At 35.8% G+C, this 17,352-nt stretch overlaps 1 protein-coding gene across 5 annotated transcripts in view; it reads right to left on the bottom strand.

The window, feature by feature from the left end:
* hiw (MYC binding protein highwire) overlaps nucleotides 1–17,352 on the bottom strand; it is a 507,580-nt gene that overhangs the window by 61,087 nt on the left and 429,141 nt on the right. For 4 of the 5 annotated variants that reach the window (XM_069830497.1, XM_069830496.1, XM_069830500.1 and 1 more), the window contains exons 38-44: nucleotides 15,412–15,618; nucleotides 13,020–13,231; nucleotides 11,272–11,422; nucleotides 8,736–8,880; nucleotides 6,582–6,794; nucleotides 3,425–3,641; nucleotides 1,332–1,528 (exon numbers count right to left, since the gene is read on the bottom strand). In XM_069830497.1, coding sequence (XP_069686598.1) covers nucleotides 1,332–1,528; nucleotides 3,425–3,641; nucleotides 6,582–6,794; nucleotides 8,736–8,880; nucleotides 11,272–11,422; nucleotides 13,020–13,231; nucleotides 15,412–15,618 — 1,342 coding nt within the window. Of the gene's footprint in view, nucleotides 1–948; nucleotides 1,027–1,331; nucleotides 1,529–3,424; nucleotides 3,642–6,581; nucleotides 6,795–8,735; nucleotides 8,881–11,271; nucleotides 11,423–13,019; nucleotides 13,232–15,411; nucleotides 15,619–17,352 lie in introns of all 5 variants that reach the window. The other variant, XM_069830498.1, reaches the window with a different exon arrangement.

Here is a 17,352-nt window from a genome sequence, read left to right as displayed (position 1 = left end):
TTATCAGAACGATACTGACATCTCGATCTGCCTGCCTAAGAACCACGGTACAGCAGACTAATTTAAAGTCTTTATTGTCCCTTCCTAAGAATATCTGCACTGCAAATCCAGGCAACAGTAAAACTTGCTGGGAAGTGACAATTAATCTTTTATCTCAATATATTATTTTATATATTATTTTAATGTACCGAAGTACATATGATATTTCCATGCAGATATTCTGCGTCATCATACGATGAAAGAGTAATGGAACGGAGAAAAATTCTCTCCGGCGCCGGGATTTGAACCCGGGTTTTCAGCTCTACGTGCTGATGCTTTATCCACTAAGCCACACCGGATGCCACCCCGGCATCTCAGATTAAGCTCCAACTCTTGGGTTCCCTCTAGTGGCCGCCCTCTGCACTACGTCATAGATGTCTATGAACGTAGGACCGAAATCCACACATGTGCTGAGGTGCACTCGGTATGAGTGACTAGTTGGCCGGGATCTGACGGAATAAACACCGTCTTAAATCGCTTATTCCGTCGGATCCCAGCCAACTAGTCACTCATAACGAGTGCACCTCAGCACATGTGTGGACTTTGGTCCTACGTTCATAGACATCTATGACGTAGTGCAGAGGGCGGCCACTAGAGGGAACCCAAGAGTTGGAGCTTAATCTGAGACTCCAGGGTGGTATCTGGTGTGGCTTAGTGAATAAAGCATCAGCACGTAGAGCTGAAAACCCGGGTTCAAATCCCGGCGCCGGAGAGAATTTTTCTCCGTTCCATTACTCTTTCATCGTATCTTTTATCTCAAGCTTTTCTTTTTTCAATCTAAACACTGCAGTGAAAAACATGTAATATATCTGCAGTCACCCAAACAAGCAGCATGGACGTGGCAGAAAACGAAACGAACCAGATAGAGATAATGAGAGAGGCAGGCGAAAGATGTGAACTGCACAATACCTGCAACGTTAGGGACACTGCTCGCTGGCACGTTAAGAGCATGAGCAGTGCCTGCACAAGTTTGTCTGCCCAGCGCAGCTACGCGGCAAACCATAACAAGCAAGTCATTTCACCCGAGTATTAGCTAATACCACTCAAAATTATTTCATTAACCCTTTCGAACATACCCCTCTTTCCTCTTTTTTTTATTTTGTTTTCATTCTCTTTTTTAACGTTCTAAGAAACTTCAATTTAAGAAATGTAGAAAGATGGCCCATAGTAACACCAGAGAGAAAATTTACTATTATTCTAAGAACATTATTGTAACATGGATGTGTTCTGTATAATCTCAGTTTTAAGAGAAGCAGATTGAAGGAATGAAGAGTGACATGTCTGCTTCTTACCTGGAATGGGTACTGGACTGGAACTTCGACTGAGACGCGGGGATGACCCACCCCCAGGCCCTGCCTTGGGGCTCGAGCTGCGTGAGGTGCGCCTAGGGGTTCCTGGTGGAGTCACTCCATTGCCGTTGGCTCGACTCTCTCCAATTGCTTTCACCAGATCTTTCACTGATACTCCCACCAATTCTGGTGGAAGATCCCTGTGAAAGCAATGGTTACATTCACATCATTTGAAAAAACCTAAGTGCTTCATTGTTGTTGTTTAGTCAACTGCCCAAAGACAGGTCAGAACCTCACAAGTGATACCAACATGGCACCACTTATGAGGCAACTAGGCCAGGAGATAATGGGATAGGGTGGCCAGTTTCTTTCCTCCTCCATTGCATACATCGCTGATTAGCTACATATTCCACTAATCAAACTTCAGATGTATACAAACAATTGTTCTTCCTCTGACACATCGTCAAGTGAGATGTACTGCCTGATAATAGATGTACATTATCAGCCAGAACCTCAATCAGAGGTAAGTGCTTCATTATTACTAATAATACGCCAAATAATGCTTTGAATTTTTCATTTTGGAACAAATTTTATTTCTCATATAAATTGGTCATTCACTTCCTCGCAAAATTCAAAATTTGAGAAAAATAAATTAATTTAATTTAATTCAAATTACTAAATATAATCTACTAATAATAATAATCTTTACTTATTATCTTAATCTTAATCATTAGGTACTAATAATCTTTAATCATAACTCTCTGAAAAGTGGCTCACACCTTCAAAAAGTTTGGGAACCACTGTGAAAAGGTAATTCTGCCATGAAGTCTCATGTTGGGATGTTTCCATATGTAACTATACCTAATGGCTCATAATCTTTCCCAATGTCCCTCTTTCCGCAATATCTACATAGAGACGTAAACACAACACTAGCGCTCCTGTAGTCAGAGGCACCCACATAATGAGTTGTAGGAGCAGGGTTAATAATGGCGTTGGTTTTAATCATAATGGTGTTTGTAGTAGCAACAGTTCTAGTAATAGCAAGAATCCCTCTTATCCAGCACCAAAGGGACCAGGCTAGTTCCGGATACGAGATTTTGCCGGATAATTGAATATATACCGGAATATATGAAAAAAAAAAGTTCGTATTTCATGGTGCGAAATGTTGAAACTGCAGCCATGTGAAGGTTATTCCTTTATCACTTGCTCATAACTGAATAAACATAAAAACTGTTGGATTTTTCCAATTAAAACACATCACTCAACACAAATGAGGGGCTTAGAACAAAAAGCAGGTAAGTGATGGAAACCTAGTTTTGAAGAAATTACAGTTAATGTTCTACATGCAATGAAATATTATACACTATGCCCATATAGCAGCACTGCACAGTGTGATCACTTACCTGATTTTATCCCAAAGAAACATCTTTTTGGGCTATCACAACACGCACTTAACTCATTTTTTTTAATAATGTCACTTACCTGCTTTTTGTTCTAAGCCCCTCAAATAATACATTAATAATTAATTATTGTAGGTTCGAATATTCACTGAAAATTAAAGTTTGTGCGAACTTCCTAATGTGGCAACACTGACAGTCCGAACATAATTAAATAAACATAAAAGCCTTGTGGATTTTTTTTATTAAAACACATGACACAACACAAATAATACACTAATTTTAGGTTCGAATATTTACTGAAAACGAAAGTTCGTGCGAACTTCCTAATATGGCAACACTGACGGTCCGAACATAATTAAATAAACATAAAAACAATGTGGATTTTCTTTATTAAAACCCATCACACAACATAAATAAAATACACTAATTTTAGGTTCGAATACTACTGAAAACGAAAGTTCGTGCGATCTTTCTAATGTGGCAAAACTGACGGCCCAGACTGTGGCAATGTGGCACATTTAAACTTTTTTTTTTTTTTTGGCCCAGCCAAAAGTGCCGTTGTTTCAGTATTGCCAGTTATTTGGGTGCCGGTTACGAGGGATTTTACAGTAGTAACAGTAGTAGTAGCAGTAGTTGTAATGAATAGTAATAGAGGTAGCAGGAGCAGAAGCAGTGGCAGCAAAAGTAACAACTAACCTTCCTGGAGAACCTCGCCTCTCATGTCGACCTTCTTCACCTTTCAGCCATTTCTGTAGAGCTGCGAACTTCCCACTCTCTCTCTCCTTTTCCTTGTCCCTCTCCCGATTTCTCTCTCTCGGATGTGGAAGACTGGGTTTAGGGGACAGCTCTGGTTTATCTGACTTCCCATCAGGAGCGTGAAGAATATCATGGATAGCTTTGGCAGTTGCTCCCACTGGACACCATGAAAAATATAAAAAGACTTTAATTGACACAAATTGTAATAAACAGTTACATATAAGACTTTCAGAAAACTGATTAACTCCACTGTCTGATGTGAAGGGCTTAGCCTAGGTCGTTAAAACGCATCTTAAGGACAAAATTTATCAAATTATCAGTTCTCAAAACGATCAGTCTTAATTATGGTAGTGCAGATAGCAACACTGATTATTGTAACAAAACTCCCTCAGACTTTTAACTTCAGCACCCATTTTTTCAATTTCACTCTTAGTGAAGTTAATCAGTTTTTATTTATGAATATTCCACATATGGTATTACATCATTAAGGAATGGGAAGATTTCTTACATAATTACAGAACTTATTAGGTCTCTATTATCTGATATAGACCGAACAAGCAAATAAATAAGTAAAAAAAAATACGTCAAGAATAATTAAAAAAATAATAAATAAAAATATGTTACGTAAATAAATAAATAAATAAATAAATAAATAAATAAATAAATAAATAAATAAATAAATAATAAATAAATACATAGCCCATGCATAAATGCTCTCTGAACTTAACGGTACCTAAATATAAAATAATCATTCTACAATGAATAGTTGATGATAAAGTAAATTTAATTAAATTCACACCTCTGAAATACACATTAAATTTAAAGTTACAGTAGATAAGCATATAACATATTTCTACCAAGTTTCATAACAATTTTAAAATATAAAGTAACTTTTAAAATGTTATTCTAAATTACAAATACACGAAAAAATCTACAAAAATATTACATTAAAACTTGCATACAGTAAATAAATAAAATCATAGCATATTTACAAGTACTACGTAAGTTTTTTCATGTGTATGTCATTAAGTTGCATAAGGAGCAGACAGATAAATGTTAATTAACTATAAAAGCTCTTACATCTGCCTTTATGTTCAAACACAAGATTTCTTAACTACAAACTGCAATTTAATGCATTTTCAACATTTTTGCTGATAAATAATTGATTAAATGGCGAACTTACTCGTGTTAATTATGTAAGCATGTGCGGCTTCATATCCCGAACACATAACTAATGCTAACCACACATAAAATAACATAAATACAGACATGGAAATCCTACACATACAACCCAAAAACCAAAAACTCAACACACTAGAACAATACGAAATATACAGACACACTAAAACACACCCCAATCAAATTCTCAACACACAGATCAATTTCAGAACACACACACTATTTGACACAACTCATCACACGAATGCACCCACACAACAGGCAGCGAAGTTGAGATAGCGCCGAGATCTAATAGGCTCTGAGGAAGGTGTCGAATAGCACCGAAACAGCTGTAAGCCACACATGCTTACATAATTAACACGAGTAAGATCGCCATTTAATCAATTATTTATATTCAAGTGTTAAAAGTAGTGTACGAAAGATTCAACATGGATTTTTGCTGAGTTTAAGTTGAAAGTTTTATTGAAATACAAAGTATTTCATTTCACACAGGGGTTTTCTCCAGGAGCTCCAGTTTCCCTCTGGCATCCAGTGGCGTAGCATGCAATTTTGAGCAGGGGAAGCTAACTCAAGTTGTCTTTCATGCAATATGAGAAAACGTATTACAAAAATACAGTCTTAAAATAAATAGTAGTCAATTTCAAGTCAGCAGTCGAAGATTGGTTGGAACATCGTAAGTAACACCAATAAGACATGACCTCAAATGTACGTAGTAAAATATGATTTCACGGTTTACGCATATCTCTTAACAAATAGACACGTATACGTATAACATTAGCTCACTCCCTGTCATACTTAGAGAAATCACAATATTAGTATCATTACGTAAGTATGCGTCTGTCTTTTGGTTGTGTCCTTCACTGACAGCAAGGGAGTCGGTCATTTGTTTTTTAAATCACACTTTTGTTCGTAAGTCAGTTTTGATAATACAATTGTCCTAAAAAATTCAAGTAAATTAGTGTCAGGAACTGTTATTTCGCTCATTATTTATTATATCAGCCACAGTGCACACTGACACTTCAACTGAAAACAACTGACGAAAAGGGATAACTCGGAAACTATTTATTTTAAATGTTAAAGCTAGCTTCTTGCGAGCCTTGCGACTAGGGTAGTTTAGTTAGAAAGGGATGGAAAATCTGCGGGGTGGATTACACAGAAGAAACCAGTCTGCTTGGAAGCTGGTGTGTGCAGGCTTCTTGTTTACTGCTGCATCACAAATCATCCTGAGCTGCCGCATCACAATATTTAACGCGTAAATATAAATTCTATTAAAATTAATAAATAATTTTCTCCATAAACTGCAGGTTTATTATGAAATTATTATTAACTGGGGAAGCTAAGCTTTTTAGCTTACATTGACGCTACGCCACTGCTGGCATCCCAATAAATCTCCATCATCATCTCATCATGGGAGTAGCATAGATCAGCCTTCTATGACACACCCTAGGCAACGACTCTGTCGGTAAATTAGTCTACACAACTGGCTACATATGGGTGAATGACGAGCAGTGAAGTACTCGCCATTAGTTCATTTCATATATCATTTCCAGATTATTCTCAATCCTAACAAGAAACATAAGTAGATGATTTGACCTTTGAGGGTCATGTACACACATTCTTAAGATGTGTAATGTGTAGGAAGATAAATAAAAGCTCTAACATCTGCGTTTATCTATGAACACATGATTTCTTACCAATAAACTGTGATTTAATGCATTTGCAAAATTTTTACTAAGTTGTAAGTTACATTTTTATTGAGCCAGGACGCATTTCATTTCACATATCATTTTCAAATTATTCTCAACCCTAACGAAAAGAAACACAATTAGATGATTTGACTGTTTGAGGTCATGCACACAAATTCTTCAGGTTATAAGGTGCAGGAAGATAATCAACAAGGAACTATAAAAGCTCTTACATCTGCCTTCCTGTCCAAACACGAAAGGATTCATATTGCTGCTTCCTGGGGGAGGCGTTTCTTTGCTGACTGGTAAGCTTGACCCGAAGTTGAAACCTGCTCCATCAGCAGCAGCGAATGCAGTTGCATTTGTGTTGTTAGAGAAATCAAATCCTCTCTTGTGAGGTGAAAAGCTATTCTCTACCACCTGCGGCCGAGTTTCCATAGCATACTCTGTAAAAAATTTGAAAAAAAAAAGTATGAATAACCAAGACCTCATTTCTCATAGGTGAATTATGAGGCCAGAAGAAATAAAAACAAAACATATAACAATTAAAGATATTAAATGAAATAAAAATGCTACTAATTCCGCAATTTGGGACATCTGGCCGACATCTATGGCTGACTACTAAGATCCAGAATACAAAACAAAACAGAGGTTAACTTAAAAAATAAAATACAATATGATTTGCAATATACAGTGAATTTAAACTAATAATAACTCATTCAGTAAAGTAAATAAAATCCAATTTGTATACATGTTGGTTTTATAATAACTATAAATTTAAGTTTTAATACATATAATCATTGATCAGTGATTATATGAAAGTGTATTGAAGAATGAAGAATCAAGACAATACAATTTAAGCAAATCAAGCTTTCAGGTATAACTCCTTGTAAAGTTGATTTGAATAATTTTGAGGGAAAAATTGTTTCGGGGCCGTGCATCGAACCCGGGACCTTTAGTTAAACGTACCAACGCTCCACCAACTGAGCCACCTGGGAACTCTACCCGACACTGATCCAACTTTTCCCTCTATATCCACAGACCTCAAAGTGGGCTGACAACCTTCAAGCAACCAACATTGAGTGCACACTAACTCTGTGTGACTTAAATTGTGGTTTTCTGTTAACGAACATTGACGTGTATTATGCAAATCAAGCTTTCACTGTTCGTTAACAGAAAACCACAATTTAAGTCATACAGAGTTAATGTGCACTCAATGTTGGTTACTTGAAGGTTGTCAGTCCACTTTGAGGTCTTTGGATACAGAGGGAAAAGTTGGATCAGTGTTGGGTAGAGTTCCCGGGTAGCTCAGTTGGTGGAGCGTTGGTACGTTTAACCAAAGGACCTGGGTTCGATGCCCGGCCCTGGAACAATTTTTCCCTCAAAATTATTCAAATCAACTTTACAGGGAGTTATACCTGAAAGCTTGATTTGCGATTTAAGTTTGTTAAAATTTAGTAGTAGTAGTAGTAAACTAATGCCCAAATGCTTGGTTATATTCTATTTGCTTTCTTGCTTCTCCATAAAATCCAGTCAGCATTCTTGTAGGTGATGTCTTGAGAGCTAAACAACTCGACAGGTGATCCTTATTCATTGTAGAATTGTCTTCACGACACAGGATACAATTTGGAGAGTTGAAGATTCCAATTTTATAAAGGTGTGCAGCCAAATAGTCGTGACTTGTTAACAATCTAAATGTTGCTACGGCATTATTTATTTATTTATTTACTTATTTATTTATTTATTTATTTACTTACTTATTTATTTATTTTATTTACTTATTTAATTTATTTATTTAATTTATTTACTTATTTATTTATTTTAATTATTTATTTTATTTATTTATCTTATTTTATTTATTTAATTAATTTATTTAATATATTTATTCTATATATTTATTTATTTAATTAATTAGTTTATTTATTTATTTAATGTATTTATTTATTTATTTTATTTTATTAATTAATTAATTAGTTTATTTATTTACTTAGTTACTTACTTACTTAGTTACTTACTTACTTATTTATTTATTCATTCATTTATTCATTATTCATTTATTTACTTATTTATTTATATACTTAATTTATTCATTTATTTATTCATTCATTCATTTATTCATTTATTTACTTATTTATTTATATACTTAATTATGCATTCATTTATTTATTCATTCATTTAGTTAATTAATTAATTTATTAATTTATTTATTCATTCATTTAGTTAATTAATTAATTAATTTATTTATTTATTCATTCATTTAGTTAACTGATTTATTCATTTTTATTCATTCATTCAATTAATTAATTAATTAATTAATTAATTAATCAATTAATTAATTAATTAATCAATATATTTATTTATTTCGTAGATGTATTTCTGCAAGTTACCTCCATCCACAATGCCTTCCTTCCTCAGGTACACCACGTCACTCCTGCTGAGTGCCAAAGACCAGGCCTCACCCTCTGAGTTAAAGCAGAATTTCCTCATTGTATCCTTGTCCAACTGCACCCACGTGCCTTCTCCGTTGACAACCTGGAAAATGACATATTAGAGAAATACGTTAAAACTTTGAAGTCATACCTTTGGTAAAAAAGGTGACTGTCAAGAAAATTGATAAATAGATCATGCATGCTAATGTGTTCGTATATAATACGCCATTCAATCAATCAAACTCCTGTATCTCCTCATGAGGAGCACAGGGCATTCACAAAGGGCCTCCATCGGACCCTATTTGTAGCCAACTTCTTCACATCGCTCCATATTTTCCCCTCCCCTCCAAAACTGTTCTCTTCCATGTATTTTTTGACCTTCCTCTTGTTCTACTACCGTGGGGTTCCAATCCAAACCCATTCTTTCTACTGCTCCAACTTCTTTCTTGATTTTGTGCCCTATCCAATTCCACTTTCGTCTTTTGATTTCTATTGTGATTTCTTTCTGATTTGTTATCTTCCATAGTTCTGAGTTTGTGATTATATCTGGCCAACTAATTTTTAAAATTCTTCGTAAACATCTATTAACAAATGTTTGCAGTTTATTTTGTATAATTTTAATTGTTTTCCATGTCTCACAGCCATATAATAAGACTGATTTCACATTACTGTTAAAGATTTTAATTTTTGTAGATCTAGATATAATATAAGATTTTCATATTGGGTACAACTGGACAAATGCACTATTTGCATTTTTTATTCGGTTCTTTACATCCTCAAAGGCTCCACCATCCTTGTCAATTATACTACGTAAATATTTAAATTCTTGAACAGTATCAATGTTATTATTATTTATTATAAATTTATCTCATTTCTTTAGTTTTCTTTACGTTTATTTTCATATGAACCCCTTTTATTACTTCTAATAAAGTATTGACTTTATTCTGCATATCACCACAACTATGGGAGAGCAAACAGATATCATCAGCGAAATCCAGATCTTCCAAGGTATCATTTAATCCCCATCTTATACCTCTTCTAACATTAATACGCCATTCAAGCATACAGAAAATAGAGGGATAGAGCTCCCATGCTTTCTTCCGAATATTCTTTGGCTTCCAGAAAATATTAATTGCAAAACCGAAGCCCATATGTCAGTCTCTCTGGGCAGGAGAATACCACAAAAAGTCAAGAGTTCTGACACATTGGGTCGATTTCTAAAACACGGACGAAATCGTAGTTCCAAACCTCGGCTTTTAAACCCCGATCGAGGTCTGAATCCTTATGCGATTTCTAAAATGAAGTCGAGACGGAGCTTGAGAAGAAACCGAGGTTCGAGGGTTTTATATATGGCAACGCAGCTAAGAATCGATTTTTATTCCTGTAAACGTCGATATTAGAAAGAAATGAACATCGGGATTAATATTTTTATTTAATTGCAGTAAGTCACATTCTTTTGTTCTCAGCTAAGGTATTGTTATGTCTATTAATTTACATAATATATGTGTGTTAAAATACTAGCGTTACTTGGTATTCAATAGGGGTCGGATTTTTAGGTACAGGAATGAAATTATCCAAATAATTAGCAGAAATCGAACATTTATGTTGTTTTTTATTATTTGTTCATAACTACTGCCAACATTAACTACCTGAAAACCCGATTCTAAGGAATTAATAACCTAAATATTAACTGGATTAAAATTTCAATTGAAACTAAAATGTAGTGTGGTTGTATTTTCATATATAATAGGCCTACTACGTTGAAAGCCCTAGTAGCATAAAACTTAAAATAAGAAAACAAAATAACGTTTGCTTCATATTCCTGTACGCTCACGTCATTTTAGATTATTAAATATAATGTCCAAAACTACTATAAAGACTAAAAATTAAGTTATATCGTCTTATAGACATAAAGGTATATAAAATATTATATCTTACTTCCCTCAAAGCAACAAGAACGTGTAAAAAATGGTCAACCTGCCGCCTCTTGCATTTCGTTGCAGATTATTATTTAGCATTCTTGCTAAATTTTGGGTTGATTCCTTCGAAAATCTAAATATTTGCCTGAAATTATCGTCGTTATATGGTAACAAAGGATTATCCCTGTCTCTCATCACTCTAATCCGGGGATTTAATACTCGTAGACACAAATTTTCCTTCTGTAATCACCCAGCTGATCATCTATCTCCATCTTGTACACATGAAGCCGAGGTTTTAAACCAACCCCAGCCGTGGTCTCCGCTTCAGACCATGGTTTTGAGCCGTGGCTCAGAAAAATGAAAAAGACCTCGTTTTATAAGTCCAAACGAGGTTTAAAGCCATGGCCGTGGTCTAGACATCATTTTAGAAATCGACCCAAAAAGTCTTTCTCTGCATATTTGCCACATTATAAAATATTAAATGTAATATCGAAAATCAACGTCATGAGGTACTGGCATGCTAAGTTATATTCTGGTCAGTTCCAACACTTCCCAACAAAACAAAAGTTACTTACGTGGTCCACAACTGTAACATGGTTTCCCAGAACCAACATGCCCACGGGAGGAGCCTTGAGATTCGGCCGACTTCGAACATTGTGTCCTGATGCACCACACTTCACTACCTGATATTCGCCTGGTCCACACATGGTGGCATTCTTCGGTCTCCTAGACGACACAAAACCAATTAACACTATTACTGAAAAACATTTTTGTACATTTTACCCGTATTTTCTTGAGCTTAGATCGGAATTTAAAATACTTGTGAAGTGATTGGTGTATTAAATCATTGGTGCTCTGTTTACAAAAAAAAAAAAAAAAAAAAAAAATGCAGGATTATCAACACGTCTTACATTTAAATCCCTTTACCTCACTGTTGCTTGGAAATTCTGCATTTTTACGTAACAGATACCAGCATATGAAACACCACTGTTTTGGGTAGGTTTTCTATGAGTATTTCGGTTTCTCTCACTACTATTTTATTTTATTTTCTTCCTAGTATAGACATGTAGAACTGTTTTCAGAACATGGGAGAGGTGATAGTAAGAGGAAGAGGAATAAAGTGCATAAGATTTGCTGATGATATGGCTTTGTTAGCAGAAGAGGAGACGATACTAAGGAATATGCTACTGGAGCTAAATGACAGCTGTGAGAGTATGGGATGATGATAAACGCAAACAAGACGAAGACTATGGTTGTCGGAAGAAAAATAGAGAAGGTAAACGTGCGAATACTAAATGAGGCAGTAGAGCAAGTGAACAGCTTCAAATACTTGAGGTGTACTATAAGCAGTAACATGAGCTGCTGCCAGGAAATCAAAAGACGAATTGCAATGGCAAAGGAAGCTTTTAATAAAAAAGGAGCATCTTCTACGGACCCCTAGAAAAGGAACTAAGGAATAGTCTAGTGAAGTGCTTTGTGTGAAGTGTGGCATTGTATGGAGGCGGAAACATGGCTATTACGACGAAGTGAAGAGAAACGACTGGAAGCTTTTGAAATGTGATTATGGAGAAGGATGGAGTGTGTGAAATGGACAGACAGAATAAGAAATTAAGCTGTGCTAGAAAGAGTGGGTGAAAAAATGAATAATGATAAAACTGATCAGGAAGAGAAAAAGGAATTGGTGGGTCACTGGCTGAGAAGAAACTGTCTAATTAAGGATGCACTGGAAGGAATGGTGAACAGGAACAGAGTTCGAAGCAGAAAAAGGTATCAGATTAAGGACAACAATAAGAAATATGGACCATATGTGGAGGCTAACAGGAAGACAGAAAATAGGAAAGAGCAGAGATTGCAGTGAAAGACTTGCCATTTGGCAGAATGCTATGTACGGACATGTTTTAATTTCAATGCCTCTGAAAGAATTTTAGAAATGTTTAGTTAGTCAATAATCCTTTATAATACAGATTTTCTAACAAAAATCTATTTTTTTTTTATTTTAGTAGTTTATTTTACAACGCTTTGTCAACATCTAAGGTTATTTAGCGTCTAAATGAGATGAAGGTGATAATGCCGGTGAAACGAGTCCGGAGTCCAGCACCGAAAGTTACCCAGCATTTACTCATATTGGGTTGAGGGAAAACCCCAGAAAAAACCTCAACCAGGTAACTTGCCCCGACTGGGAATCGAACCTGGGCCACCTGGTTTCGCGGCTAGACGTGCTAACCGTTACTCCACAGGTGTGGACTCAAAAATCTATTTTTAGATGTAACACTAATTATCAAAACAAAAAAATTGTCTTCTTAATTATTACACACAGGCATACCCATCTTTGTTGGAAATTTCTGGCAGCTTTCTCATGATGGTTTCCTTGATGACTTGATCCAGAATGGACTTGGGTTCCTCTACAGGTAGTAGCAAAGTCTTGCCCAGATGCTGGTTGTATTGAAGGCACCACGCTTCACCGTGTCCATTGCTACAGTACTGGTGGATTGTGTCCTGGCTCAGACGAAGCCACACACCATCATCATTGTGGATCTGATGGCCAAAAATCACAGTACATCTCAGCAGTGGTGACTGATTGACTGAGGCAAGTGAGATCGGGCCTCAGTCACTTGGCTTAAGTGAAATAAAATTTTGAGTTTTTATATAATGTATTAGTTATTTGAATGAAGCATATATCGCTGTAGAAGCATTTGATAACTTTGTGATGTATATAGACCTGTTTTGCAGTAAAATTTGTTCCTGAGGCCAGGATCGCTTGTGCCGGGTCTGGCTTCTGAATTTCCTGTATTTTCGCGGGCTTTGAGCTTGCGCTTAAAACGTTGTAGCTGAGGCACAATTCGTCCAGCCTCGTGGCCTGGTCAGGTTTCACTCCTCCCATCCATGGGCCTCAATCCTCCCATCCATGGGCCGGCCTCAAGGGTAGTGTGGGGTGGGAATAGCAATGGTGACTTGTCTTCCTAAATAGGCCATAAATAACAAAAATTCCAGCTCTTTGGCAGGCAGAGACCCACACTATTCTCTCCCCTTATGTCTTAGTTTATGACGTAAGCGAGGGTGTTGTACTATTGTACTTCGTAGTACAGTAGTGAATCTGGGCCAATGTTGTTATGTATTTCGGGAAAATATAAACAGAAACAAATGCGAGAAATAATTCTGGAGCAGTTAATTCATTGTTAAAGTGTCCTTTTTCGAGAAGAAATAATATTGAAAGAAAGTAAGTTTTAAATAAAGAGAGAGAGTCTACCGAGATACCTACGACATCGCTGACAATTTTTCTGACAGATAATCTTAAAACGCAAGTTTCTATTGCATCCTGGTATGGGCAACATAAATGGTTAAGTGATAATGTGGTGTAAAATAAACTTCTCTGTTGGTCTTGTTCGATGCTGTGAAGGGAAAAAATAAAAAGAAAAGAAAGAAAGGGGATTTTCAACACATAATGTGGGTTGCTTCATCACACTGAAACAATCACAGAAACTCACAGCATAACAGCTTATTTGGTGAGTGAAATTATTATTTTTCATTAATAGTAATCATAATAGACTAATAATAATAATACAGTAATAATGATATTAATAATATAATAACAATAATAAATAATATCATAAATAAACATTTCCTATCAGAGGCACTTAAACTAAACTATTTCCAACTAAAGATTGAAGTAGACGTAAACAAAACCAAAATGTATTACTCCGCAATCGCAAGCTAGCTACCAAAGCAGCCACCAGGGCGCATTATTTTCAGCAAGTGAGCACGCAGGGCAGGCACCGTCTGATATATTGCAGACATTTCAACACATACATTGAACTAACCCGTAAAATGCTCACAGAGGGTTAATATTTATTATTTCTCTACTGAGAATAGTGGATTTTCTTTTTCTGTAGATCCGTGATTGAATGTTATTCTTTGAAGAGTGAAGAATTTCTTTAATTTTACAGAAATGTATTTGATGTTGGCAACACTGAATCTCGCACTGTGTTATTCCAGCTGTGCTGATGTGCTCTGTGAAGCTGCAAGTTACCTTGCGAGGGATTTAATGCCTATTACGCATGCGCGTTGCCATAATACACGTTACAATGATTTAACACGCAATGTCTGAAACTAATAATATAAACATGTTGTTTAATACGTAAGAAAGTGTTCTTATAAACATGTTTAATTCACTCGTATTCCATGTATATTATATATTTTATTATTTTAGAAGGAACTATTTTAATGTGAGGAAGAAGATGATAAGCATGAGTCCAATAGCCAATCAGGAACCATTATGCCACGTGCATTTATTTACATTTACTTCAATCTTTAGCTAGAAAGAGAGTAGTTGCATCTGGCCTTACCGAGGATTTCGATCACCGGCCGCTACTGCATCTCAGTGCATGAACTGTTAACTTACTAACTGTATAAAAACGAAATAATACACTATTAAAAAGTTAACATTACAATACAATGAAACTACAAAAAGAAATAGCTTTAATATACTTTCCACTCCATGTTTTTCTATTCAGTTAAAAATGTAATATATTGTAATTCTTCACATTTCCACACTAGCAAAATACAGAAAGGTTTTACTTGAATATAACTGGAGGCATTCAAAACCAATCTACCAATCAACCATGTATGACAAAGTCAGTAAAATCGGTGAATTAATAACACAAATATGCTAGACTTAAGAAGAGCCTGAGAATTAAATGCTGCACCTTCGTACTCACCTCGTCTATGAAGGCTATGGTGCCATTCACGTGAACCACTCCAATTTGCTCGCTTTGTAATGAAGGGTGAGCCCTGATCCTTAGACCTGCGCTGTTTTTCGCTACAAACTTGCGCAGACGACTTGGCTGATGAGGGGCTTTCTTCACCACACTCTGTGTTGGGGGAGTCATCCCCTGGGGGGGCTCCTTCACTTCAACTTTGTATGCCTAAAAATATTACACAAGCCATAAAGCCTCACTCAATATTTTATTTAATTACTTATTTGCTTAGGCCTATTTATTTCTTTACTTATTTATTTACTTACTCACTTAATTACTTATTTATATATTCGCTTATTTATTTACTCACTTACTCATACTTCTTCACTGACTCACTTATTTACACAGGTCAGTAAGTTACAAACTTAAGTAGCAACAACATTTTTTTAATGAGGTGCTTGAAGCTACCACCGCTAGGTGGCAGTATTATCCAGGTGTCAAGATGACTGATGTACGCACAAGGAGAAAAAGCGAAACAAGGAAGCAGCAGTTGCAAGATGATGGCATTTCTGCACGAGTCTAACATTATCGAGCAGTGCTCCATTGTGCGATTTTTCTATGCAGAAGATCTGGCAGTGTATGGTGAGCATTATCCAATACGTCAAGCTGTCTACAATATTGAAGACCTGAATTGACAAACATCCTAAATCCACTGAAGTAAATTATTCAGGACAGCAAGAAAATTACATAGGCTTGCTATATAAAAGTATTGAAATAAATACGTGTATGATTAAAAAAAAACACAGGCTTAGAGTCGGACTTGGGATATTATTTTTTACAGGATGGTAGCCTATGAAAAACACAACATGTCAGGTAAAAAGTCAAATTTGGTCAATTTTTTACTTGGGATGTCTGTCAATTCAGATCTTCAATTGGGTATAGAAGTTCTCTGAAGGGTGGACAAGTATTGCACACTGAGTCAGTCGACCAGAGGAGATTCTCAAGACGCTAATGGTACTCTCTATAGAAATGCCGCCATTTTGCAACTGCTGCTTCCTTGTGTCATTTGTGCGCGCAACGATAATACTGCCATCTACCAGTGATACCTTTAGGTATCTCATTCAAAAATATAGGTCGCTACTTCAATTTGTAATTTCCTCGTATTTATTTACTTGCTTATTTATCTATTCACTTATTTGTTTACTTATTCACTTATTCATTTTCTTTCTTATTTATTTATTTATTTATTTTTATTTATTTATTCACTTATTTATTTATTTATTCATTCATTCATTCATTCATTCATTCATTCATTCATTCATTCATTCATTCCTTTATTCTAAATGCAGTGGCGATGCTAGCATTTTCAATTTTGGAGAGCAACAAAGAGGTGAGCAGAATTTAAATAACCCTTTTCTTGTGCCGAACACAGAGGTTAATTGGAAAATAAAAACAACTAGTACTCAGAAAAGATCCAGTCTGCTGTCCAAAAATCTGAAAGTTAGAATTTATAAAACAGTTATATTACCGGTTCTTCTGTATGGTTGTGAAACTTGGACTCTCACTCTGGGAGAGGAACATAGGTTAAGGGTGTTTGAGAATAAGGTGCTTAGGAAAATATTTGGGGCTAAGCGGGATGAAGTTACAGGAGAATGGAGAAAGTTGCACAACACAGAACTGCACGCATTGTATTCTTCACCTAACATAATTAGGAACTTAAAATCCAGACGTTTGAGATGGGCAGGGCATGTAGCACGTATGGGCGAATCCAGAAATGCATATAGAGTGTTAGTTGGGAGACCGGAGGGAAAAAGACCTTTAGGGAGGCCAAGACGTAGATGGGAGGATAATATTAAAATGGATTTGAGGGAGGTGGGGTGTGATGATAGAGACTGGATTAATCTTGCTCAGGATAGGGACCGATGGCGGGCTTATGTGAGGGCGGCAATGAACCTTCGGGTT

Source organism: Periplaneta americana, chromosome 7 (assembly GCF_040183065.1).
Source record: "Periplaneta americana isolate PAMFEO1 chromosome 7, P.americana_PAMFEO1_priV1, whole genome shotgun sequence".
NCBI lineage: Eukaryota > Metazoa > Arthropoda > Insecta > Blattodea > Blattidae > Periplaneta > Periplaneta americana.
This window is presented reverse-complemented; position numbering and strand designations above follow the sequence as displayed.